This window comes from Urocitellus parryii, chromosome 8 (assembly GCF_045843805.1).
Source record: "Urocitellus parryii isolate mUroPar1 chromosome 8, mUroPar1.hap1, whole genome shotgun sequence".
Taxonomy (NCBI): domain Eukaryota; kingdom Metazoa; phylum Chordata; class Mammalia; order Rodentia; family Sciuridae; genus Urocitellus; species Urocitellus parryii.
In genome coordinates, this window is record NC_135538.1 from 53,213,828 (window position 1) to 53,240,368 (window position 26,541).

The 26,541-nt window shown below is 42.6% G+C and overlaps 1 protein-coding gene across 1 annotated transcript in view; it reads right to left on the reverse strand.

Annotated features, from left to right (window-relative positions):
* Positions 1 to 567: 567 nt before the first annotated feature.
* The window catches only part of Armc2 (armadillo repeat containing 2), a 110,148-nt gene continuing 84,174 nt past the window's right edge, over positions 568 to 26,541 (reverse strand). Inside the window, exons 13-18 of the mRNA XM_026389622.2 lie at positions 20,698 to 21,016; positions 11,438 to 11,560; positions 10,888 to 11,001; positions 8,759 to 8,891; positions 8,125 to 8,285; positions 568 to 725 (exon numbers count right to left, since the gene is read on the reverse strand). Coding sequence (XP_026245407.2) covers positions 568 to 725; positions 8,125 to 8,285; positions 8,759 to 8,891; positions 10,888 to 11,001; positions 11,438 to 11,560; positions 20,698 to 21,016 — 1,008 coding nt within the window. The remainder of the gene's footprint in view (positions 726 to 8,124; positions 8,286 to 8,758; positions 8,892 to 10,887; positions 11,002 to 11,437; positions 11,561 to 20,697; positions 21,017 to 26,541) is intronic.

Genomic DNA, 26,541 nt, shown 5'->3' on the forward strand with positions numbered 1-26,541 from the left:
ACTAAAGAGTAGATGGTTCAAAGCAATATTCTCTGCTTTTCCTATTTATTCCTTCTCTTAATATGAGGACAGAAAAATACTGGTACCTAATCAGAAAATTTATTTTTAGACATACTAAAAATTGGTACAGATGCTTTCTATGATAACTTTTTCCATTCATGTTGACCACTATTCTTTTCATAGACAAAATTTAACAGTCTCTATTGCCTAGTCGATTTAACTTAATGAACTGGTGAGCACTGGAATTCCAAAATTGTTAAATTGGGATCTTAAGACTAGCACTAAATTTTTTAATAGAGAAGAAAAAATTATTTACTTAAAAATGCATATATTTTTCATCTCACATTTCTCATAGCAGAAAATATAACATGTATATGAATTTTTTTTATAATACCTAACAAGAGGAAATGCTTATTTCTTTCTAAAATGTTCAGGCTACTCACTAAAATTGGTATTTGAAAAAACATTCGATATTTGTTAATACTGAAAAATGTTCACAGTTGTTACCACTTCTTAAGAATGAGGGAGACCTGACTTCCTGTTTTTCTCTTGTTAATCTGTGTCGTGTTAGAAAGAGGGAACAGGCAAGGGCTCCAGGAAGGTGTGGTGACTCTGAATTCGGTTTAGAAGCTGCTGTGCCACGGGTTTGAATTCTGTTTCCCAATGGAGTTTGTGATAGTTTTTTAGGTCTTGGTCAAAACTGCCATCCAGTGCTAGTTCTTCATCTGTATCAGAAAAATGAGAATTAAAGCAATTATTTGAAAATGTAATCCTCTTGAAAAGAGTTGAATTTTTGATGACATGAATTAAACTCATCTTGGGTCACCATTAATAACAACATGACACTACATAAGATTTTTTGTTTGTACTTTTTTTTCGATTTTTTTTTTAGTTATAGTTGGGCACGATATACCTTTATTTTATTTGTTTATTTTTATGTGGTGCTGAGGGTTGAATCCAGTGCCTCGCACATGCTAGGCAAGCACTTTACTGCTGAGCCACAACTTCAGCCCTGTTTGTCTCTTTTTTAAGACAGGGTCTTGTTCTGTTGCCCAAGCTGGTATGGCACTTCTGGGCTCAAGTGCTCTCCCATCTTAGCCTGTAGAGCAGCTAGAACCACAGGTATGTACCACTGCACTCAGCGGAAAAGGCTTTTTTTTTTTTTTTTTTTTTTAAATGGGAAAAGTTCTTTACTCTCCTTTGTTCTTTACAAATATTTAAAAATAAGTATATTTTAGTCTTTTAATTTAAATGGGCAACAATTTTCTAAAAAGAAAAAAAAACGATTAAACTGAGCTCTTTTCTCAACTAAATTTTTTTTACATAAATTTGCATCCGAAAGTCAGATCACAATTTATCAGAATAAACAAAGTAAGATTTCTTCCTTACATGCACAAGTTAATTATTTCAATAATTGATAGATATAAAATGAGTCAGGAAATGTTAGGAAAGTAGGCCAGTTGAAATTGACACTTTAAATTTTTATGAAGGGCCATGGAGCACATCCATAATCAAAATGACTCAGGAGGCTGATGCAGGAGGATCACAAGTTCAACAAGGCCAGCCTTGGCAACTTAGCAAGACTCTGTCTCAAAAAAATAAAAAAAATAAAAAGGATTGGGGGTATAGCTCAGTAGTAAAAGTGCCCCTGGGTTCAATCGCTGGTATAAAATAACAACAACAACAACAACAACTTTCCTGAAGGGTTTGAAATGGAAGTCAGTAATAGAGCATTTGCCTAGCCATCTGTGAGACCCAGGTCACAGCAAAAATAAACTTTACAGAAAATTAGAACTTTGCTGACTTCAAAGCAGCTGGGATATATTTCTTTGAAAAAACAATCCATCCTCACACTCCCCAATAACTGAAAACTGGGGTACTTTAAGAAAGAATATCATAGTCCCAAGCAAAACCATGGATAATGTGGAAAAGCACAAGTAAAAATAAAATGCAAAATTACAACTTTATTCTTAATGCAAAGGCACCCTGAATTCGGTGAACACCATAAGTATATCCAACCCAAGGAGGAAAGTGAATGACCATTCAAGATTCTATGCTGGCTTGCCAGTCAGAAGATGGGCAGACTTCTTAAATAGCAACCACAAGTTCAAAAAAAAACCATAAATGTTGCTAGTTGCACAGTTTGCAAACATTTTTTTCCATAGGGCCAATTAAAACTGTATTTTAAAAAATCCTTTTAAAAATCCTATTTACATCAGATTTTCTACACTGGATATTTGTGTACGCTCAATGTGTACTTTGGCACTAAGGGCATTATTGCCACCACCCAGCATAAGATAGGGACTGTAGAATCCCAGTATGTACCTTCCCCTCCTCCCCTGCTACCAAGTGGACAGCTATGCAGCTCTGAGATAAGCTCCGAGCAGGCATAAACACTTCAGCAAGGCACTCCATGGAGACCCTATAAGCAAACCTGACTCTCCCCACCCATGAGATAACTAGGGCCTTGATGGGAAGAAAAAACAGTGATGTCTTCAAAGCCCTTCCTGTTCTGCTCTTTCCCAGTGAGAAGAGCCTGCTAGATGCAACGTGACTTTGGGTATCTAGATCAGCTTCTGTGCATTCTTTTCTAGATTTTCTGAGCACTAAATATTTGTTAAGAAAATAATACTCTTGTTTTGTGCCCTTCTTTCCCAGGCTGCTTAGGGGTGAGCACTGTGGCCCAAGAATTTAGTAGTCCCTTCCTCTGCCCAAGGCTTTGCTTGGATTTGATAGTTTTGGTGAAATCTGTTAATTTTTGGATTGTTGTTGTTGTTTGTTTCGTTTTTTATTTGTTTTGCAGTGCTAGGGATGAACCCAGGGGTTCTCTACCACTGAGTGACACCCCTCAGCCCTTTTTATTCCTTAATTTAAGACAGGCTTTCACTAAATTGCCCAGGCTGGAATCCTTCTGTCTTCGATTCCTGAAGCTGGATCACAGGTGTGTGTGTGTGTGTGTGTGTGTGTGTGTGTGTGTGTGTGTGTGCATCTAGCAGTTTCTTTTCTTTCTTTTTTTAAATTTTTTTTAGCTGTAGATGGACTTTTAATTAATTTATTTATATGCTGTGCTGAGAATCGAACACAGTGCTTCACATGTGCTAGGCAAGCGCTCTACCGCTGAACCACAACCCAACCCCCTTTTTTTTTCCCTTTTAATCTAATGTTAAGACCGTTACTTTCCTTGAGGTCCAGCCTATACAGAAATCAGTTACTCCATACTCAGATCATCTTTATTACAATTTGGGTTAGACAAGATAATACATTTAGCCAATAGCTACAAGCAAGAGAAACACAGTCTGAAGTTTCAAAAACTAGCAAATATATTAAAAAGTATCATATTATCCTGGGTATTAAAATTTTGAACTTGTACTATAAAGAGCAGCAAAGTGATGATTAAAATGTACATCTATGATTTTCAAACTTACTGTGATTCACAGTTAAGAAATAACATTTTACATCATGACTATATATATACATTTGGACATTCACATATAAATAAACAAATGATAAGACTACTTACCCTTACTACATAGAATATATTCTAATATTTTCTTTCTTTGCTACTTCATTGTTTAGGTTGGTTACAACCAACTAAGTTAATTTCATAACTCACAATGTGAAGAAGCACCGATTCAGATAGACAATCATTCTTAAGCTTTCTTTGTGTACTGCACATTTCAAAATATTAAAATTTGGGTAAAGGTATGAGAAAGTATCAAAAGACTCAAAGAAGCTATGCTCAGTGGTGCACATATGTAATCCCAGCAACTTGGGAAGCTGAGGCAAGAGGATTGCAAGTTCGACACCAGCAACTTAGTGAGACCCTAAACAACTTAGGGACAGCCTGTCTCAAAAAAAAAAAAATAATTTTTTTTTTAATTGAAAAGAGTTGAGGATGTAGTTCAGTGATAAAGCACCCCTGGATTCAATCCCCAGTACTCAAAACAATAAAGCTGCTAGTAATCATAACACAAGTATCATTACAGTTCAAGTGTCCTATAGCATAAATGAAATTCCCCTACTCCTCGTCTGCTTTTTAGCACAGCTAGTTGTTTGCGGGATCTGTCACTGCCCTGCTCAATCTCTCTTAAGGCACAGTCCTCACCATTCTAGAAGCACCTACTGGATCTTTGGCATAGGCCCAGCAATATGATCCTCCAATTGGAAGGTTGGGTCCAATTCCACGATTGTCACAAAACCTGGGTGCCAGGTTCCATGCACCTTATAAGGAGCACACAATGACCCAGTGTTCTGTACATTTGCAACAATAAACCCATCTTCACCTGTCAACTTCCTGAGGAGTTTGTTATGTTCTAGAGAGCCAGGGCCTATCATTGAGAAGGCCCAGATAAACACACCAACAATGAGTTTAGAAGAAGTGACTGTGGTTTACCAGGAATTTTTAGATGATATATTTTTAAGCTTCTTTTCAGAACTGCTATCAACATTTCAATTGCTGTGGAAGACTATTACTCTTTTTCCTAGTCCCACAGCAAGAAAGTTAGGTAACTTTGATGACTGTGTCAGTTGCCTGGCCATTCTTTTCAAAAACAGCACTTTTACCTCAACATGGCTTTTGTGATTTAACAGTTCATCCTGTTTTCAAAATAGCTTTTTTTTTAATATTTGATTTTTAGTTGTAGGTGGACACGATAACCTTTATTTTATGTGGTGCTGAGAATTGAACCCAGTGCTTCAGGCGTGCTAGGCAAGTGCTCTACACTGAGTCACAAACCCAGCCCCAAAATAGCCTGTTTTTGAAGCTACCTTTGCAAAAGAATTGAATTCAAGTATGCTTTCACCCCATCACATTTCACTTGCTGATGCCCAACTAGCCAGACACAGCCATGACCCTGTCAGAAGTAATGGCTTACAAAAAAAAGCCAAGAAGCAGCATAGACTACATAGCCCCCAGGGCTCAGGCCTCATAATTCATAAGAAGAGCTCTTGGTCACCCTGAGAACTGTCATGCTTTGTCCAGTGACTTGGTTCCCTGATCAAACTGTGTTTATTTTTGTTATCCATACGCAGTCTCCTTCCATGGGATGGGGTGGAGTCGGGGTGTACTATATAATGGGACGGCAGAAAAACACAGGCTACATGTTTAATGTCTCAGGAAAAGTCCTAGCTTCACTCCAGTATAATCTTAGGTAAGTCACCTAAGCCTTCTAGACCGACTTCCCTCATCTGTCACTTAGTAAACCTCAGAAACATCTTGTGAGGACAAATGAGCATGCTTTTAAAAGTATACAGCACTCTGAGTGCTGGGGGCACAGCCCAGAGGTGGAGCTCTTGCCTAGTGTGCACAAGGTCCTGGGTTCCATCCCCAGTACATCAAATAGAACCCCAACCCTCCCCACCAAACCCGAAAGCCAAGATCACTGTTACAACAAAGATATACCACTACCGCTAGCCAGTCCACAAGCATGTACCAAGCACCTACTTCAAAGGAGGGACTATCCTTTCCCAAAGTGGTTCAGTTGGAATGAGGAAATAAACACAAAAACAGGAGAATACAGGAGAAACCACAGGGCTCATTAACTGCTCTGAAAGGAATGCAGATTCCCATGGGGAGACTATGGCCCTGGGCCTCATAAGCTATTAGGGCCTGCAAGGGCAGCAGCGTCTGCACAGCCATGCAGGGTGTAGGGCATGCACAGAGGCCAGAGGCTGGAGAAACGCGTTCAAGCCCAATGTGGCCGCAAGGCAAAGTTGAGAAGGGATGGGAGGCAGCAGGCCAGCTACTGGGAAGCCTCCAGGTTACTGCCTCCTCCTGAGGAGCTGGCCACACCCACGCCCTCTTCTGATGGGTCTTCATGCCCTGTGGTCTCATCCTCTGCTTTTCATAGCTGATCACCCAGACTGAAGTAACAAAGGAAGTCACAATAGCCTGTCACAGAGGCAGCAGCCTTTACACCACAGGAGAATGACTCACTGAGCCAGTCACATCTCCCGGAGTGGGAGACAGAAAAGCATGCAAACCACAGGGGAGACACGGGAGATGCATACAAGTACAGCCGGGGGAAGCCTGAGGTTCGAGCAGTGACCAAGCAGGAGTCTGGAGGGATCGAGAGGTGGGGAAGGGAGCCTTTTCCATCACGGCAGGGAGAGAGCAGAGCTGGGTCTCTAGAAAGGGGGCACTGCCACTGCAGGGCCTCTGGGGACTCTGGCTCCCGAGAGCTTCTCCTGGAGGCTTAGACAGTATTGGTTTCCTGCTTCCTTCTCCCTGTGCATCCTTTCCTTAACCTCCTCACTAACCTGGCTGCATATCAGACTCACCTGTGGAATTTTATTTTATTTTATTTTTGTACTGGGGATTGAACCTAGGGGCAATGAACCACTGAGACACGGCCCCAGCCCTTTTTATTTATTTATTTTTATTTTGAGACAGGGTCTTACTGAATTGTTTGGGGCCTAGCTAAATTGCTGAGGCTGGCTTCCAACTTGTGATCCTTGCTTCAGCCTCCCGAGTGCCTGGGATTCCCCGGGAGCACCACCACATTGGCTCACCTGTGGAACTTCATAAACCACAGATTCTCAGCCTCCCCCCAGAGTTCCTGAAGCAGAATTGCCATGCATGGGCCCAGCGGGTCTTTTCTTTAACTCCACAGCTGATTTCAATATTCTGTCCTTATTGAGAACTGAATTAAGGCAACCTGAGCATGCACTTCTACTTCCTGCACCCTTCACAAAGCTGACTGTGAATCTCAATCATTTAAAATCTTATATTGGTCTTATTCAGTATTTTAAAAACATGCAAAATTGTATTTACCTGGAAAAGCAAACTTCACAACAGCCTAGCAAAACTGTTTATTTGAACAACACCTAGGTCTTGGTTCCTGTTCAGTAATATATCGTTACAACACTTAGAATTTATAAAGCACTTTAGCCATCTTTTGAAAACTTGCTAGGTGTCAGACATGGTATTAGGCTCTTGGTACACATCTGCTCATTTACAACCCTAATGACCCTCCATGGGTCACCCCCATGTTAGTGGTTGGTGATAAAATATAAATTCAGAAAGGCAAAACCAAGGTTTAAAAATTTGTGAGGACAAGGACCTAAACTCAGAATTGTCTGACTACAGGCCTTCACTGTACTCTCAGGATACTTGTTTGAGTCTCACAACTCACTCCCTGGGGCAGGCAGGTATTATCATCTCCCCCATTTTAGGGATATAAAGACAGGCCAGGGGAGGTCCTCTTGTCCAGTCATCCCAAAACCAGACAGGAGGATTTGAACCTGTTGCTCCGACTCATTCCACACAGCCTCACAGATCCAGCAGAGAGGCTGGGCAAGAATGGGCATGGTTCCTGCAAGTGGGGAAAAGGATCACTCATTTACTGACCCAAATCATTTATTCCAGATCAAACTCAGGTTGAAAAAAAAATTATCCTAAAAATAAAAAAAGGTTTAAATATAAGAAATGAACCTCTTTGATTTGACAAATTTCAGTATCTACCTTTTATGGCCCTGGACCCCACTGTATCCCCAAATAGTTTCACAGACCCTTCTCCACATGACATTTTTAGCATAGTTTCTAATTAAAATGTATAGATTCATTTAAAAGCATGACAATTCAGAGTAGCTTTTTAATCACATTTTCTCAATTACAACATTGTTTGCATACTTTTAAACAACAGATACATTTAGGCTGAGATCATAAATATATATAATATATATTGGGGGGAAGGATGCTGGGGAATGGACCCAGAAGTGCTTTACCATTGAGCCACATCCCTAGCCCTTTTAATTTTTTGAGATAGGGCCTCACTATGTTGCTGAGGCTGGCCTTGAACTTTCAATTCTCCTGCCTCAGCCTTGAAAGCTGCTGGGATAATAGGTATGCACCACCATGCCAGGATTATGCTGAGATCTAATATTTATGCAGCCTATAGAAAAAAAAATTTAAGTCCATAGAATAAATCATGGCAGGATCCAAGGAGTTAAAATCCTTCTGTAAATAACAGCCTCTTCCAGGTATTTCCAAATTATAATAATCTTTAACATTCTCCAGTTGTTTATAGAAAAACAGCCACCCAAATGCAGACCAATCTTTGCCCGTAAAGGTCACAGAAAACATTTTTCTTATCTCACGTTGATAAAACTCACATACTCACTTACTTAAAAATGATGACAACAGGACTAGGAGTGTGTTGGTGTCTTCATCTCCAAAGCACGATGAAGCCTTTGTGATATTCTCACTGAAGTTCCATAAAGTTTTGCAAACCAAGCAGGCCAGCTGCCAATCAGTAGGACCAAAATCTCTTAAACAATCCACCAACCTGAATTAATGAAAAGTCAAATTGAGAAGTTAATAAGTCAGAAGTTATTACATATTTAAGTAGCCACAAAGTAACAATATCCTCTTTTTTTTTTTTTTTCCTTTTTTAGCAGGGGTGATGGAATCCAGGGCCTCACACATACTAGGAAAAAACTGAGCTATATCCCCAGTGCTTTTTATTTTTAATTTTGACACAGGGTCTCACCAAATTGCCTAGGCTAACCTTGAATTTGAAACCCTCATGCCTCAACTCCCCAGGGTACTGAGATTACAGGTGTGCACCACTGTGTCTGACGATAACCCACTTTGGAATTATTTCAAGTGTCCAATGGAACCAAAATCTCTCGTTAGCTCCAGCTTGGGGCTTCCAAATGTGAAATACCTTTGCCCCAAATGAATGACAGGAGGTACCTACGCCTCTAGGAAAACTATGTCTTCGGAATCTGAGTCAGGATTCCATGCCTTAAAACTTACTTTTTAATGCCGCCTCCCTCTTTGAGGATGACCCGCTTGTCTTTATCCACAGTGAGATTGAGGAGAACACCACAGGCAGAAAAGCAAATGTCCTGATGCTTAGCATCCAGCAGCGCAATCATGAATTTATGTACTGGGAAGGCAGAGAACAAACGCAGATGGGAGAGAGCTCAGGGGTCCCAGCTGTATCTTGTTTTAGCACAGCACAGGGCGGGCATGGAGCGCAGTGGGATGGCTTAAGAAACCAGAACCCCTGTGAGTGGGCTTATGGGCTTAACCCATTCTTCCTGTTGGTCTTTTAGTCTTCTTTTTTTTTTTTTTAATGATGCTGGGGATCAAAGTCAGGCCTTGTGCATGCATGCTGGGCAAGTGCCCTACCACTGAGCCAGATCCCCTCATTCTTCCTAAGTCTGTATTCATCTTCCAGCAGTGGGTTCCCCAACACTCACCACCCTGAAGCCTGCTCCCCAGCTTCCCTGGACCCAAACCACTAGAACCGACCCAGGTAGCAGCTCCCTGTCCCAGTTGTGATAGGTTCCCTTCTGGTGTAAAAGAGGGAACCTGTGACATCATTTCTACTTTGGGTTATTCTGAAGATACTTTTTTTTTTTTTTTAATACCGGGGATTGAACCCAGGGGCGCTTATGCACTAAGCCACATCCCCAGCCTTTTTGTATTTTACTTAGAGACAGGGTGTCTCTGAGCTGCTTAAGGCCTCCATAAGTTGCGCTGGATTTGAACTCACAATCTTCCTGCCTTGGCCTCCCAAGCCGCTGGGATTACAGGCATGCACCCAGCCTGAAGAGAATTTTGAACCTCCAGGAGCAACTCTTTAAACAGAGTCAGTTTTTGACCAGAAGTTCCCTGATGCGTCCCCAGGGCCACGTATAAGAAAAGATGCTTCGACTACTGGAAACCCACCTACGACAAGGCAGGGCTTTCACTGTAGGGACATGTTAGGGCAGGACAGGCTCTGGACCTGGTGGATTTGTGTTCCCGTCTTCCTAGGAAATGAAACTGGGAACTGCTTGTCCTGCGTTCTGGTCCCCTGTGGGGATTAGCAAAGATTACAGGGGGAGTGGATACGTAGTGTGCTCCACCTGCTCCTACTTTACAGTACACCTGTGAGGTTCTGCTTTGTTCTGGCCTCAGCCCTACTGACTGGGTGGGGCAATGAGCTTGTCAAAGGCTACATCACATACACGAGGGTCCCAAAGAACGCACACCAAAATGTTAGCAGATATATGGCGATGGGTGACAGTTTGAGGCGGCTGCTGCTGATGCTTTTTATAAAATTTGCATTATCTAAATTTTCTATCATGAATATGGATAATTAGATTTTTTAAATTATTCTTGCATGGAGTATGTGAGATATACAAAGAGGACGGTTAGTATAAACACTTGGGTACATGCCACCCACCTAGTTTAAGAAATAGAACATTACATTCGAAACATGTTGTACACCATAAATATATACAACTCTTATTTGTCAACTAAAATAAATAAATAAAACATTACAGATCCAGCTTTATGTCTTTGGACATCTCATCCCCTCTCCAAAGGTAAATTCTGTCTTAAATATGGAATTTGTCATTTCCAAACACCATTTATGCTTTATACCATTATTACATGAATACATATACATAAGCAATACCCAAGAGAGTTTAAAACTTATATCGGTGGCATTGTTCTCTGTATATCCTATTATCACTAGCTTTTTGCTCCTGTTTAAGTGTTTAAGTGATCTATATTGTATTTATCCTCTTGGCTGCTGGTGGACATTTGGGTTGTTTCCATTTTTTTTTCAATTATAAGCAAAATGTAATAGATATTCCAGTGCATTAAGGAAAATGTCTCTTGAACCTGTCCCTATGGGAAGAAATGGTGAGTGTAGCTGACTTATTTCCATTAAACACATTGCCCTTCCCATGTCAGCACTTGAAGGCCACTCACAAGAGAGAGGGGAACACTGCCTAGGTCCATCCCAGCTTCCTGAGCTGAGCACCTCACATGCCGGACAGGATATAGAGCTTTACATGTCTCAAAGCAGAAACATGTATCCCATTGAAACCATTTAGCTGCTAATTGGCAGAAGTGTGTGCTTATGAATTGACGTGTCATTAACTTACCATTGTTCTGCACAATGAAATCACAGATGTCGTGGTCTTGGGAGAGATTTCCAAAAACACGCACAGCTTCCAGGATTCCATCCATGTTGTTACTCACAAGAAGCTTTAAGAGCACTGGATTTGGTGACCAGAAAAATAAAATCAATTCATTTAAGTTTTAATGTAAAGGCTAATGGAGACCAATCTCATACTAAATACTGAGAACTTAAAATGATAATAAAAGGGGCTGGGGATGTGGCTCAAGCGGTAACGCGCTCGCCTGGCATGCGCGGGGCACTGGGTTCAATCCTCAGCACCACATAAAATAAAAATAAAGATGTTATGTCCACCAAAAACTGAAAAATTCTCTCTCTCTTTAAAAAAATGATAATAAAATACAAACTTTAAGAGATTTCAGCAAGAACTAAGAAACTAATTTCCCCCCACATTTTAATTTTTTAAGAGTCAAATCAAGCTCTAAGATATTTAGACGTCAGAAAATAGTACTGCCTCCAGTTTTGTGTTTAGTTAATAAAATCAAAACCATCCAAAAAACAACTCTGAACCTTACATTGAGCAATAGATAGCTTTTTGTCTTGGATTATGGAATTCTTCACTTGGTAGAAAGACAAATTGTTGATTGTTGCTGTAGTATTGATCACCAGCTCCTCACACTCGTCAAGGGACTTGTATTCTGAAACAATGTGGGGAGAGAGGAGTCAGAGACACTGTGCTCTGTGCGCTGTGCGTGGGTAGAGGCAATGCCACAGAACCGCAGCAGCAGCAGAGCTGGGGACAGACTGTAGCCCGGGCAAGGTCTGTGCACAGGAAACACTATTTGACACTTTATTTCCCGTGACTCTTCCTGCAGGGAAAGGCACCAAATGCAAGGGGCCACTCCTGGTCATGGCGGGCAGGGCACTCAGCTCCATCCTGCATCCAGGGTATCTGGGAGGGTCAGCCAGTCTAAACCCTGTGTCTGAAGTAAAGCACAGGAAAAGAAACCTCAGCTGAACTGTCTCCGATGCCAGCAGTGTGCCCCTGGCCTCAGGTCCTTCAGGGACTCCACCAGGGAATCTACACTGTTCCCCATGCCCCCACTTCCCTACAAAATAGTCCTTAGGTCATGATCCACCCATAACCATCATGCTGCTTCTAAACACACAAAATCAATCACATCCCCTCTCCACTATCACCCCAGGCCATCCATCTTCCACCTCCACTAGCTTCTCTTCTTCCACTTTTGCATCTAAATCTTTTTTTGGTACCAGGGATTCAACTCAGAAGCTCTTGACCACTGAGCTACATACCCACCACCCACACCCCCTTTTAAATTTTGAGACAGGGTGTCACTAAGTTGCTTAGGGCCTTGCGAAATTGCTGAGAATGGCTTATGAACTTGCAATGCTCCTGCCTGGGACTCCCAAGCTGCTGAGATTACAGGCATGTGCCACTGCGCCTGGCTCGGAATCTATTCTTCACTCAGTGATCTTTTGAAAGTAAGTTAGGGGCTGGGTGCAGCAAGACCCTGCTAGGTGCAATGATCCTTTAAAAGTAACTCAGCGATACCCTGACTCTAAATCAAATACAAAAAAAAAAAAAAAAAAAAAAAAGGCTGGGAATGTGGCTTAGTGGTTGAGTGCCCCTGAGTTCAATCCCCTAGTACTAAACCAAAAAAATAAAAAATAAAAAATAAAGAAAGTCAGCTAGGGGCTGGAGATGTAGCTGAGTGGTAGAGCACTTGTCTGGCATGAGCAGGGACCTGGGTTCAATCCTCAGAACCACAAAAACAAATGAATAAATAAATTAACTGATGTTACCCATCTCACAACCCACTAATGATGCCATTTCACTTGGCCCAGGCCCCCCTGGGCTGCCCTTTCCTCACCTCCCAGGGCTCCAGGGCCAACCACACCAGTCTCTTTGCTCTTTTGAGCTCATTATCAAGACCCTGCCTGAGAACCTTCGCACCACTGACCCTTCTGTTGGGAACACTCTCCTTCCAGGTGTTAGCATCCTCTATGAAACAGCATCTACTATTCTCTTCCCCTCAAACTGCTTTAATTTTCTCCACAGCATGTTTGACTACCTGTCATTAGGTGTGCTAAATGTTTGTCTTCCTGCCCTAAATTACTGGGTCCAAGAGAGCTAGATATTTATTTATCTTATTCACTGTTGCATTCCCAGCACCTAGAATAGTGTCTGGCACACAGTGGGTGCTCAATAAGTTGCCGAATGTGAGAATGAAGGAACAAATCAGTGAACGAAACTTCAATACTCAAGTCCTGAGATGATTTTGCCCCTTCACCACTGAATCACATCCCCAGACATTTTTATAGTTTTATTTTGGACAGGGTCTTGCTAGTTTCCATGGGGTCACTGGATTGCAGAGGCTGACCTCAAACCAACCCTAACCCCTGGCTTCAATTCCCAGTGCCAAAACTAAGTAGCTAACTAAATACACCTTTTCTCTTATTAAGCCAATTATCTCAGGTATTCAGTGATATAAAACTGACTAATACAGATGTCAAACACATTCTCTGAATTAAGTGAAATAATGTGCAAGAAAAGGGAACCAATTTGTGGGACAGGTCATGAGTTTAGCTTCAGATCTTTTTTCTTTTCTTTTCTTTTTTTGTACTGGAGATTAAACCCAGAGGCACATTACCACTGAGCCACATCCCCAGACCTTTTTATTTTTTTATTTTGAGACAGAGTCTCACTAAGTTGCTTAGGGCCTCACTAAGTTGCTGATGCTGGCCTTGAACTTGTGATCCTCCTGCCTCAGCCTCCTGAATCACTGGGATTAAAGGTGTGCACCACTTTGCCCAGCTCAGTTTTGAAATATCTTAAGGACCTCTTGAAGCACTGTCCAAGAGAAGAGGGACAGGCAGTTGGCTGTAAGGGTTGGAAGTCACAGGAAGTGTCTGAGCCTGGTAATACTAAGCTAGTTATAGCAACTTGAACAGCCCTCTACCTCCCACCCCACACATGTCCACCTAGGGCCTGGATGCCCTCTCTAACTTGCCACCACCTCCTCCAGAAGCCCTGCCCAGCCAGAGGAAGCCACCTCAGCACCTGAGCACACCTTTGGCCATAACCAGCCCTCAATGTTTTATTGGATAGGAAGTGATTTTTACCTCTTGGATGAAACCAATGTTCCTCAGGGAACAAGGAGGGGGACGGTGAGCTGAGTCAGAGGACTCTGCTAGCCCTTAAACTTTCTGATTTAATGGTTGCCCTTTGGCCTTCTCCTCCTTTTCATTAAAGAGAACAGCCTTTTAATAACTTACTACATTCAAAGCAAAATGCAGTCATCTGTTACACTACAGGAGGTGCATCCTCGCCTTCAGCCAGCGCTCCCTCCACCCAGAGCAGCCAGCACAGGGCAAGTACACAGGAGACACTTCATAAATACTAGAAAAAATTTTAAAAAATAAGGCCCTAACTGCCTTCTTTTGGGATTAAATACTTGGAAGCAAATAAACCAAAAACAAATTATTTTGGGCTTCCGAATGGATTCCTGAACTTGCAAGTTGGAAGTCCAAGATCAAGGTACCAGCATGGTTAGGTTCTTGTGAGGGCTCTTTTCCTGGCTTATAGAAATATCCTAGTGGCTCCAGGATTTTAGGAGACCTAAACAAGAATCTCAATGGTTTTTTGAGCAAAGAGAGGTAAAAGAAGGTGCACAGAACCCCCTGCTTATTTTTACCATGATTCACACGTCTCAGTCATTTTGAGATGCCATAATGAAATATACATGGCTTAAGCCAACCGAATTTAATTTTCTCACAGTCTGGAATCCAAGATCAGGGTTCCAGTGTGGTCAGGTTCTAGTGAGGGTCTCTTTCAGACTTGGAAATGGGGCCCTCTGGTATCTCTTCTCATGAGGGCACGAATCCCATCATGAGGGCCCCACCTCATAACCTCATCTAAACTAGTTATCTCTCAAAAGCCCCGTCTCCAAACATCACTACATTAGGGATTAGGTCTTCAACACATGAATTTGATGGTGGTGATGGAAGAACATAATAAAGTCCATAGCAGCATCCTAATACCCTACTTTATAGATAAGAACACCAAGCTTAGAGAAGTCACATGCCTTGCCAGAATTCACAGAGCAGATATCTGAATCCAGGTCTCTCTGACTGTCCGACACTCTCCATAGCACCCTACTGAGGCTAAGGACCTATTAAAGCTGGCCGGGGTAATACTCTGCTTCCCATAAGCCAGAGAGTACCAGGCTACCTCTGTCACTGATTCATGAATGTAAGGGGATCTGGAATTTGGAGTTTATACCTAAGGCAGCAAATCTCTGAGTCTAGGTGCCTCTTGAGAGAGATGGTTCCTACTAGAAATATTTGATTTTTTTTTTATTAAAGAAACATTTGATTTTTTTTTCTCTTGGCACTGGGAATTGGACCCAGGGGAGCTCCTCCCACTTCACCCCAGGCTCTTTTTATTTTTTACATTGAGGCAGCATCTAGCTAAGTTGCTTGGGGCCTTGCTTAAGTTTCTGAGGTCAGCCTCAGTAATTTAGCAAGATCCTATCTCAAAAAAGAAAAGGAAGAAAGAAGGAAAAAGTGCTGGGGATGTAGCTCAATGGTAAAGCACCCCTGGGTTCCATCCCAGTATTGAGGAAAAAAGAAAGACCCTCTGTGGTGAGATTGGCTGCTAGAGATGAGTCTTGGGGTATAAGCAACTCCTCTGGGAGGGGAGCAGGGCTGGGGTGAGGTAGAAGGAGTACCTATCCTGGGTTTAAGCAGAGCAGCAACTGCCCCAACTCTGGGTACATGGGCAGTCCCTTTCCATGGTCACAATCTGGTGCTAACGTGGGGTTGCCCTAAATTACCCATCAGAGAGGACAGGAACTTTGAAGCTGGCTTCCTTCTCTGGGAATCTGATCACCGTTCCATATTGATATGGATAATTCAGGTTGGAAACCAGCAGAGACCTTCCTTCTAAGATGGTTTAGGATGGGGACTCAGAAAGTAATTTAGTCTTTGGGCCAGGCACAGCGAAAGTGGAGGTGGGTGATCCAGGCAAGTGTGACTTCTGCCCTCTTATAAGGTTTTTGGGAAACAAAAATCTTTCAGGAGATAGACTAGACAAGGGTTCACCTGCTTGCCAATTGCCCCAACTTGTTGGAGAACCCCAACTAATCCCGAGAGTCTGCCCAAACTCGCATGGGAGCAGACACTGCAGACCGAAGCATTTCTCAAGGAAGGTCTTCCGCCACCTGCATCAGGACCAGCCAGGGAGCTTTTGAAAATGCAAATTCCTCGGCCCCACAACTAAGGAGGTGAATCACAACCTCTGAGGGTGAGGCCAAGAATCTGTCTCTTTAATAAACTCGCCAGATGAGTCTCATGTGTATAGAATTTTGAAAACCATCGAATAAGAGTTCCATTGGTCACTTAAGAAGACAAGTAGGCCATTCATGAGCTCCATACCACAAGGGGGTACAATGGAGAGACCTCACTGGGGATGCCCTAAATGACCAAGGCAGACCACCCCACTCCCAGAGAAACTTGTGATGGAAGCATGGAGTAAACAGGCCCAACTAAGGATGCAGCCAGGGGACACATGCTCAGCCCCCTGGGTCAACCCTTTTTCTTGGGTCAAATCTGCTTCCTGGACTCTTTTTTCTGTCCCAAAGCATAATCTTCTTTTGAGTCAAAAGCAAGTTATTAGCTGAGTATGGTGGTACATGCCAGCAACCCAGGAGGCTGAGGCAGGAGGAGGGCAATTTAGTCTCAGCAACTTGGCAAGACCCTGTCTCAAAAGAAAAAAAAAGGGAGGTGGGGAGCAGAGGGTGCTGGGAATGTAGATGTAGCTCAGTGATAGAGTTCCCCTCTACCAAAAAAAAAAAAAAAGCAAGTTATTCACTCTACCTTTAGCTTATAGGCAGAAATTAGAAATGTAACCATCATAAAATATATGATGCCAGCAATTCCTCCACATTATATGTGAAGATTAACAATTGTGGGACAGTGAATCATGCCTAACTCTACTCCTTAACTTGGCTACTCACAGCACATATCACCCAGTCCAAGTGTCTGAGGTCTGGACCAGGGAGATGGGAACTACTGGATGAGTTTTCCTGTGTTGCAGGTTCAGCTTCTTTACCTGGCCAAACTACAGTCTGGGAAAAGGGTTGGGTCTGCAACAGAGGAGAACTCACCGGGTGGGTTGTGGGCTTCTGCTAGTTAGTCAGGAGCCAGACGGGCTAATGGTAATAATTCCCTGAAGCAACTTGGCAAGACCCTGTCTCAAAAGGAAAAAAAAGGGGGAGGTGGGGAGCAGTGGTAGAGTGCCCCTCTATCAAAAAAAAAAAAAAAAAAACATTTAGTGAGCATCCTAGAGTCAGTTTCTGTTTTGTTGTTTTTTTGTTTTTGTTGTTGTTGTTGTTGGTGGTGGTGGTGGTAGTGCTGTTGTTTGTTTGTTTGTTTGTTTTGGTACCAAGGATTAAACACACAGGCACTTAGCCCCTGAGCGACATCCCCATCCCTTTTTATTTTTTATTTTGAGACAGGGTTTCACTAAGTTACTTAGGACCTCGCTAAATTGCTGAGGCTGGCTTTGAACTTGTGATCCTCCTACCTCAGCCTCCTGATTTGCTCAGATTATAGGCATGCGCCACCATGCCTGGTTTAGAGTCAGTTCTGGTATAAAATTGGGAAAGGGTATTTTAATAGTCCCACAACTGACTCTGAAGCAGCGTATCTCTCATCCTGAGATGAGACACACCCCCAGGGTGATTGATCCTCTGGAAGATGAAGGAGTGTCAGCAGACAGGGACAAGTTTCATCCAAATGCTGAAAGGCTTGAGGTTGTAACAGAAACTGAATTTCTGTAACAGCTAGATGCATCTTCTCCCAGACGGCTTTATGTGTAGTCAGCAGCTTGGAAGAGAGTTCAAGACTAAATATGTAGATTTTTAAATTATTACATGGAAGTGGTAAGGCACGGGGGCAGATCTCTGACAGAATTTAAGAATCCTTTCTTGAGCTAGGCTCAGTGGTGCACACCTACAAGCCCAGCAACTCAGGGGGACTGCAAGTTGGAGGCCACCCTGAGCAACTTAAGACCCTGTCTCATAGCAGCACAATTCACAATAGCAAGACTGTGGAACCAACCTAGATGCCCTTCAATAGACGAATGGATTAAAAAAAAATGTGGCATTTATACACAATGGAGTATTACTCTGCATTAAAAAATGACAAAATCATAGAATTTGGAGGGAAATGGATGGCATTAGAGCAGATTATGCTAAGTGAAGCCAGCCAATCCCTAAAAAACAAATGCCAAATGTCTTCTTTGATATAAGGAGAGTAACTAAGAACAGAGTAGGGACGAAGAGCATGAGAAGAAGATTAACATTAAACAGGGATGAGAGGTGGGAGGGAAAGCGAGAGAGAAGGGAAATTGCATGGAAGTGGAAGGAGACCCTCAGGGTTACACAAAATTATATACAAGAGGAAGTGAGGGGAAAGAGAAAAATAATACAAGGGGGAGGAATGAATTACAGTAGTGGGGGTAGAGAGAGAAGAGGGGAGGGGAGGGGAGGGGGGATAGTAGAGGATAGGAAAGGCAGCAGAATACAACAGACACTAGTATGGCAATATGTAAATCAATGGAAGTGTAACTGATGTGATTCTGCAATCTGTATACGGGGTAAAAATGGGAGTTCATAACCCACTTGAATCAAAGTGTGAAATATGATATGTCAAGAACTATGTAATGTTTTGAACAACCAACAATAAAAAATAAATAAATAAAAATAAAAATTAAAAAAGAAATAAAAAGGTATTAAAAATGTAAAAAAAAAAAAGACCCTGTCTCAAAATAAAAAATAAAAGCTCAGTGGAAAAGCACCTCTAGGTTCAAACCCCAGTAATAACAACAACAAGAACAACAAAAATATGTGTGTGTATGTGTGTATGTGTGTGTGTATGTGTGTGTGTGTGTGTGTGTGTATGTGCGTATTTTCCTTTTTTTTATTTTTTGAGACAGGTAACATTTAGGACTCAGTGACTCACACTTAGCAATTTTGTGACCCATGAAGTCATTATATTCACAGGCCCAATTTCCTCATCTGTTCAATGACAATAATAAAAACATATCCTCACAGTGTTGGGAGGTAGTAGGTACAAAAGTGCTTTATAAACCATAAAGCTCTATTATAAAGTAAGGCATTGTCACTTACACAAGGTGTAAACTACACACCCATCATTGTGCTCAGGGCTCAGCCCCTCAGCCGACCTGCCCTCATCTGCGCCTTGCTGCTGGAACTTTTCATTAGTGGTGTGGTGCCGCCCACACAGCTGACATTCCTCCACTATAGACGCCGAGTCCCAGGAAAGCAGATGCCAGCCTACATATATAATTTTTTTAAATATTTGAGCACAATATCTTCATTTTATTATTTTTTTTCACGTGGTGCTGGGTATTGAACCCAGTGTTTCACGCATGCTAGGCAAGTGCTTTACCGCTAAGCCACAACCCCTGCCCCACCAGCCTACATTTTTTAAGGCTTGTTATGGACTGAATGTCTGTCTTCTCCCCCTCCCCAAATTCCTATGTTGAAGTCCTAATCTCTAATGGAACTTTACTTGGAGATAGGTCCCGTGAGGAGGTGGAACTGAGGTCATAAGGATGGACCCCCATCACATAGAGTTGGTGCCCTAATTAGAAAAGGAAGAGACTCCAGAGCATGTTCTCTGCATTCTGTGAAGACTCAGCAAGAAGGCAGCCAAGTGTAAACCAGAAGAGCTTTCCAAAATACCAACTCTGCTGGCAACTTGATCCTGGATTTCTAGTCTTCAGAACTCTGAGAAAATACATTTCTGTTGTTTCAGTGGCTACCCAGTCTATGGTGCTTTGTTACAGCAGCCTGAGAAGACTAAACCAAACCTGCAACACATAGCATAGGACTGCTTATACAGCAAGGACTCAATAAACGGATAATAAGTTGAACAGCTGGGGTGGGGTTGTGTTCATATGTTACCCTAAAACATCATATCTGTCAAACATTAAACTTTTTCCACAGCAACAAAATCTTTCATGAGTCTGGTTAGTATTGGTTAAACTGATTACCCAGGATTGCAGTTAATTTCCCTAGTGGAAACAGAAGATGGGCCTGATTACATGCCTAAAATCTCAGCTACTTGGAAGGCTGAGGTAGGAGAATCACAAGTTGCACAAGTTGAAGCCCAGCCTGGGCAAACCTAGTGAGACTCAGTCTTAAAATTTAAAAAGGGCTGGGGGGGGGGGGGCGGGGCGTGTAGCACAGTGATAGAGCACTTTCCTAGCATGTAAGTATGAGGCCCAGGGTTCAATCCCCAGTATCAATAAACAGATAGATAGAGAGATAGAGAGATAAAATGGTGCCTAGCATGCACAAGGCCCTGAGTTTGATATTCAGGACCACAAAAATTTTTTTTGTTTTGTAAGTGGAAATGGGATGCTTATGGACTGAATTGTGTTCCCCTAAAAGTCATATGCTGAAGCCCTACCCTCAATGTATACCAGGGCGAAAGTAAACTCTGGTTAGTTTGGCCAATTTTTGTTCATTTGATTGATACAATTGCTTTAAATTGTGATATAATTCACCAACCATAAAATTCACCCTTTAAACTTTTAAAAGTTCACGATTCGGTGGATTTCAGCCATGATCTACATTACTATTTCTTAAAATCTGGATTATATTTAAGGCAGTTCTGACCAGAAAATGAATTTTTCCTTCACACAGCTAAGAGGGTTTGTTAAACTGAGCCAAGCCGTCACCACACCCAGGCCACAGAAGCATCTTAGGGTCTTGGCTCTTACCCAGTGTGGTCAGCAGCAGGCCCACGACTTGTGGATTGGTGGCCAGAGCTGGGCCAATGCACGGGTGAATGGCTATGTTAGCCAGCACACGGGTCAGCTTGATGAGTACGTCCTCCACCTCTGATGGTGGCCTCTGAGCGACAGGCTGATCGGCTCCTGGAGGTGCCTGCCTCTGCGAATGCAGATCGAGTTGGTAGAAGGTCTGGAATAATGAGAGCAGTGTCTCCATGCTCCCTTTCTCTTTGTAAAAGTGTTCCCGAGCCTGGTTATTCTTTGCTGTCAGGTTGCCAAGAATAAAAACAATACGAATAACTAGATCCTGAAATAAATGAAGGACAAAGAGTTATAAGAACAAAGTGATTAGAAAGAAAAGTCATATTTAATTTACTCTTAATTTAATTAATAGTAAAATGTAACACGTCTGGCTGTTACTAACTTATGCGGTATTTGATTCCCAAGATGAGTGCAAATTGACAGGAGAGTAAAAGGATTTGGTGGCAACAAAAGAATACAAGCTGATTGATGTGATCAGTGAGGCCTATTAACTTCACATCCTTCATCCTTCGGAATTTCAATTCTGGGTGGCCTTTTTCTCCCTAGAGAACAATAAGTTGAGTGGGACAATGTGTCATGGAATTCTAAGTTTTGACACTAACAGACTTCTTGAGCATCCAAATCTTTTTCTAAGAATTAACCTCCTGCTGAAGCACTCCATTTCCAAAAGTCAGGCATTTCCCAAAAGTGGACTGTCAAAACAGGATTCTTAATTTCGGCATTATTGATATTTGGGACTGGATAATTACTTGTTATTGGGGTGAGGGGGTCCTGTGCATTGTAGGGTGTTTAAAAGCATCTATCTTCTTGCTAGATGCCAGTAGCACCTCTCCAGAAGTGACCACCAAAATGTCTAATTGTCTCCCAGAGCAACATCATCCCCATTTGAGAGCCATTGCATGAATGGCACTGAAGCAGTACTAAAACAGACCGAAATGAAGGGCCCCTCAGACACTGAGCACTTCTTTATGCTCAGAGTAAAAGTCTTACCCACCAGTAGATCATCTGGGAGGATGAGACTCTTATTTCATTTTTTGTGGGGCTGGGGCTCAAACCCAGGGCCTCCCACAGGCTAGGCAAGTTCTCCACATTAAAGTAATGCTTATTGAGGGCTACCACTGGCCTGGGTGACAACTTTTATTATTATGCACTGCATCGTGCCCTTTTATAGGCAAGAAACTGCAGGTCACATGACCCGTGAGGGGTGGAGAAGGATTTGAACCCAGGATTACCCAGACTTGGAGTCCTTTCTCTGTCTGCTCCCTGCCTCCCACTTAGGGTGTCATTTAGTTATCTCTTCTTTGGCGTTGCCAGCCTGCTGACAGTTATGGGATTATCTCTTTTTAAAATGCAAATGCGTGGCCAGAAGGGATTACCATAAACCTGACTTTGTGGATCAGACTGGTACTTATCAGCTGATTGAAGCAGACAAATATGACCAGCCGGGTCCATTTTCATCAAAGCTCACAGAACCTTGTGGGACTCCAGGGGCCCAGCGCAGGGTATTGGGTAGGGCAAAGAGACTGGGAGGACTAAGGGCAGAGGACAACTTTTAGATTTGCCTACGACTACTCTGCCAATACTAACTTGTTCCTTCTTGTTCTTGAAAGATAAAAAGGAAAAAAGAAAAAGAAAAAAAAAAGTTTCCCCTGACACTCACTGGCAGAGAATCAGCAAGGCTCTGCTGTGCAGCTGGGAGCCATTTGCCAACATTCAGACAGGACAGGGCCTAACACTATGGCAAGAACTGGAGCTGATCCAGGACAGCATTCATTTTTGGAAATGGTTCAACTCACAGCATTCAACCAATCACAGCCACCATCCAATTAGGAGGATCTGCTGTTTGCTCCACCCTGGGAAAGAGAGTGTCAGTTCTTAGATAATGTCGCTATGGGGCGGGGCCTAGAGGAACACACAACATCATAAACAAGGATGAGATACAGCGCTCTGAAGAATTTATCATCTATTTGAGAAGGTAAGGCTAACCTGTATGGGGAAACAGCTAAGGCCAAAATGGCCAAGCGAGGAGCCGGACAGCAAAGGGGATTATGAATTCCAGCCCTACAGCCAGGGGGTCTAGGTTCACACAGGAACTTGACTCAACCTCAGAGTCCCTGGGAACTCATTTGCAAAATGGGGAAAATATTGCATTGTGATAGTAAACGAGATAAAATAGGCAAAGCACAAGTTAAATTGAGTAACAATTCAGGTATTACATGGAAACCTTCTCACTGTCTTATCAGTAAAATGTTAGTTAATGGCTATAAACTGTGGGACAGACCCAATATTCTTAGAAGAGTTTACAAAAGAGGACATTATGGAGGGATCAGCAGAGTTATCAAGAAAGAACTTGAGCTCAACCTTGAAAAGGCAAAAGAGCGTGATAGTATGCGTAGGAGGGGCAGGGTGGGCAAAAGGAGTCTTAAGAAGGTATAGATGGGGGCCGGGCACTGTGTGCACACCTGTAATCCAGCAGCTCTGGAGGCTGGAGCAGGAGGATCACAAAGCCAGCCTCAGCAATTTAGCAAAGCCCAGCCTCTAAACACAATACAAAAAAAAGAGCTGGGGTCATGGCTCAGGGGTTAAGTGACCCTGAGTTCAATCCACTGTAACAAAAATAAATAAATAAATAGGTCCCACCACAGTATTGGGGATTGAACTCAGGGGAGATCTACTACTGAGGTAGTAGTAGATCCTCAGCCCTTTTTATTTTTTTGAGATAGCTTCTTGCTAAGTTGTTCAGGCTGGCCTTGAACTTGTGACCCTTTTGTCTTGGCCTCCCCAGTTACTGAAATTATAGGCCTGCATCCCCATGTCATTCTTTGATCACCTAGCCATTCCCCAAAGAAGCTGGAGCCTGTGGGACTTGAACCTAGAACAAGCACACACAATCTGATTGTTATCCTGGAATCCCACTTCCCATAAACCCAACAATCCTTTCAAGTAATTCCTGAATGCCTCCTGTGCTCTGGAAGGAGAGTACCAAGGTGGAAGCTTCTCCTAGGGCCAGACCCAACAGAAAAAGTAGCTTTCCCACAAGAAACAGAGAGCATTCTCAAGAATTGAGCTCCTTGGTGGAAAATTTCTGTTTTATATTTTCTAAGCTGAGCACCGTGAGCAAAATTTTTGTGAGTGCTTCACTGTTTTCTGATGAGACACTCTATAGTCCTACTTCCAAAAAATCATCATAATTAATAATAATAATAATAGCAATAGTAACAGCAACTAACACAGAATTTATGATGTGCCAGGCCCTGATGTGAGGCTTTACATACACAAATTAACTAATCCACTAAAAGTGATGACCCACTTCTGTCATCTGAACAAAGCTATTCAGAGACTCTCACAGCAGGACAGCAATCTCCCTCACACATTTGATGGCAGTGACAGTGACATTAACCATTTGGACTTAGCCATGTTCCCTGGATTGTGCTCTTCTCTCATTTCCACAAATGTATATTAAATAAAACCGAGAGGACATGATGAGTGATAATAAATGCTTTTTAAGGAATTAATAGCCAGTTCATTCTGATTGCTATAAATCATTACTAGGACTAATCAGTTTACCCCCAAAATGTCACCGCCATATTCTGAAGGATGCTTAGATGTACTGCACCCCCTGCCCCCTTTCCCTCTTCTTAGAACTTGCTGCTTCACCTCCATGTAATGGGCTTGTTTTTCTCTTAACCTAATCCAGCAGGCTACTCTGCCTTGAATCACCTCCACCTATCACTGCTGATCTGTGCAGAGTATTTAGAACCGATCCTGGCTGTAGATAAAGCAGGTTTTCTTAGTGACCATCCTTCTTCAAAATTCAAATTACTTCTACCCACTGTCACATGACCTAATCTGGGTAAGTTAGATGCTGCTTTTCTTTTTCTGGAAATTCCCCTGGGCCCTTTCCACTTTTAAAATTCTCTGACTCTAACATCTCTGTGGGTCCTAACATGATGTGGGTTAAGCCCGATGTGGGGAAAAAGAAAGTCTAGGCTGCAGGGCAGGAGGAGTTAATACTGCCACGCTATCTCTTTCCCTGCCTCAGATGGAAGAAGGAGGGGGCGGCTCCTGGCAGCAGCCGTGCCAACTGGAGGATGGCATGCAAGATCAACAAATGGGGATGGCAGATTGTGCCGTTCACAGCACCCAACTTCCAGAAACTGCTGTGCTCGCCGCTTCTGTCCTCTTCCTCAGGGTTGGCTAAGGAATCTTTTCTTTTCACCTTTTCAAACGTTCTCCTCGAATCTAGGGAGCAGGGAATAGGCCAAAAGAGACTCAGTCTCACGACAGGTTGGCAGAGCTAGTGTTCGCTTGCTCCCACACCAGGGCTTGCCTTGGCTAACCTGCAATCCTGAAGCAGCAGGCTGAGCAAGAGGGCTCTGCACAGCCTGTACCCCGCCAGGATCACGAGTGGCCTCAGCTCCACTCCAGAAGTCTCTCCCACTGAACTGAGTCTGCCCTGAGCAGTACTATGGAGAGATTATGTGTTGCTCAGCAGCCCAATCCACCTCAAATCTATAAAGTATCACTTGATTAAATAGCCTGCAAAGATTTGTAGAAATTAAACTAAGGCCCCAATCATTGATTTGTAATTCCTCTGTGTACATCTTCCATTCCTTTATTCTTATGCAATATCTGAGAACCATCCATAAATCAACACTCCTCTTTTATTACATTTTTATTAAATTTAACACAAAGCTGCATTTTTACACCATAACTATGTGTTTTTGAAACAGCACACTGAAGATGAATCAGGAGAGAGAATGTTTTTTTCCTAAAGAAGGCAGTCTAGTATAACCAGTTCACATTGACTTTCTAATTTTGCTTAAAATGGAATCAGCCCAGCAACTGCTTCAGCCAACTAGAGCTTAGACACATGGGTCCACCTACTGTAGGAGGCCTGGCCTCCACTGAGCATTCCAGTTATAGCCCAGGATCTTTCCCTAGTTCAGCTTATGTTGTGCCCTAACGAGCAAGCATGTTACTTGGACTAAAGGGGCCCTCTAGGCCAGTAGATAAAATTACTTTAACTGGAACAAAATAAGGGGCAAAACTGTGCTGAACAGAATGGCCTATGTCCAGTTCCAATGATAGCCCTTTGTTTTATTTCATTTTACTTTATCTTGAGGCAGGGTTTCACTAAGTTGCTGAGGCTAGTCTTGAACTTTCTATCCTCCTGCCTCAGCCTCTCAGTAGCTGGGTTCCAGGCATCAACTACTGTGCCTGTCCAAAACACCACTTCTTTTTTTGTTTGTTTGTTTTTAATATTTATTTACTTTTTAGTTGTGGTTGGACACAATATCTTTATTTTATTTATTTAATTTTATATGGTGCTGAGGATCAAACCCAGGGCCTCACACGTGCTAAGCAAGTGCTCTACCCCAGCCCCCAAAACACCACTTCTTGAAGTACAACTATTACATCATCCCCCTGCCTGGCATCTAATGCTCCATCTGATCTGGTGAGACCACTTCTGCATTACTTCACCTTGCTCCCCAAAGTGAACACAGTCCTCCCCAATTCCCGCACCCTTCCTACAGTACCTTAAAATAGCTCATGTGCATAATATTGGCCATGGGAAAGGACCAACATCAAGCTGTCACAGAAAGGATGAACTATGTTCAGCAGACTCCACTTATTTAGGCGAGGACTATTTCTACTGAGCAAAGGAAAACATTTTTAAAAGATTTTCAAGAATAGGTTAAAACTGAAGGGAGTGCAAATGGCCTTAAACTCTGTATTCTCTCTAAACCAGAAAATTAAATTACTTAAATGCCCTCTTAAACTCTGGTT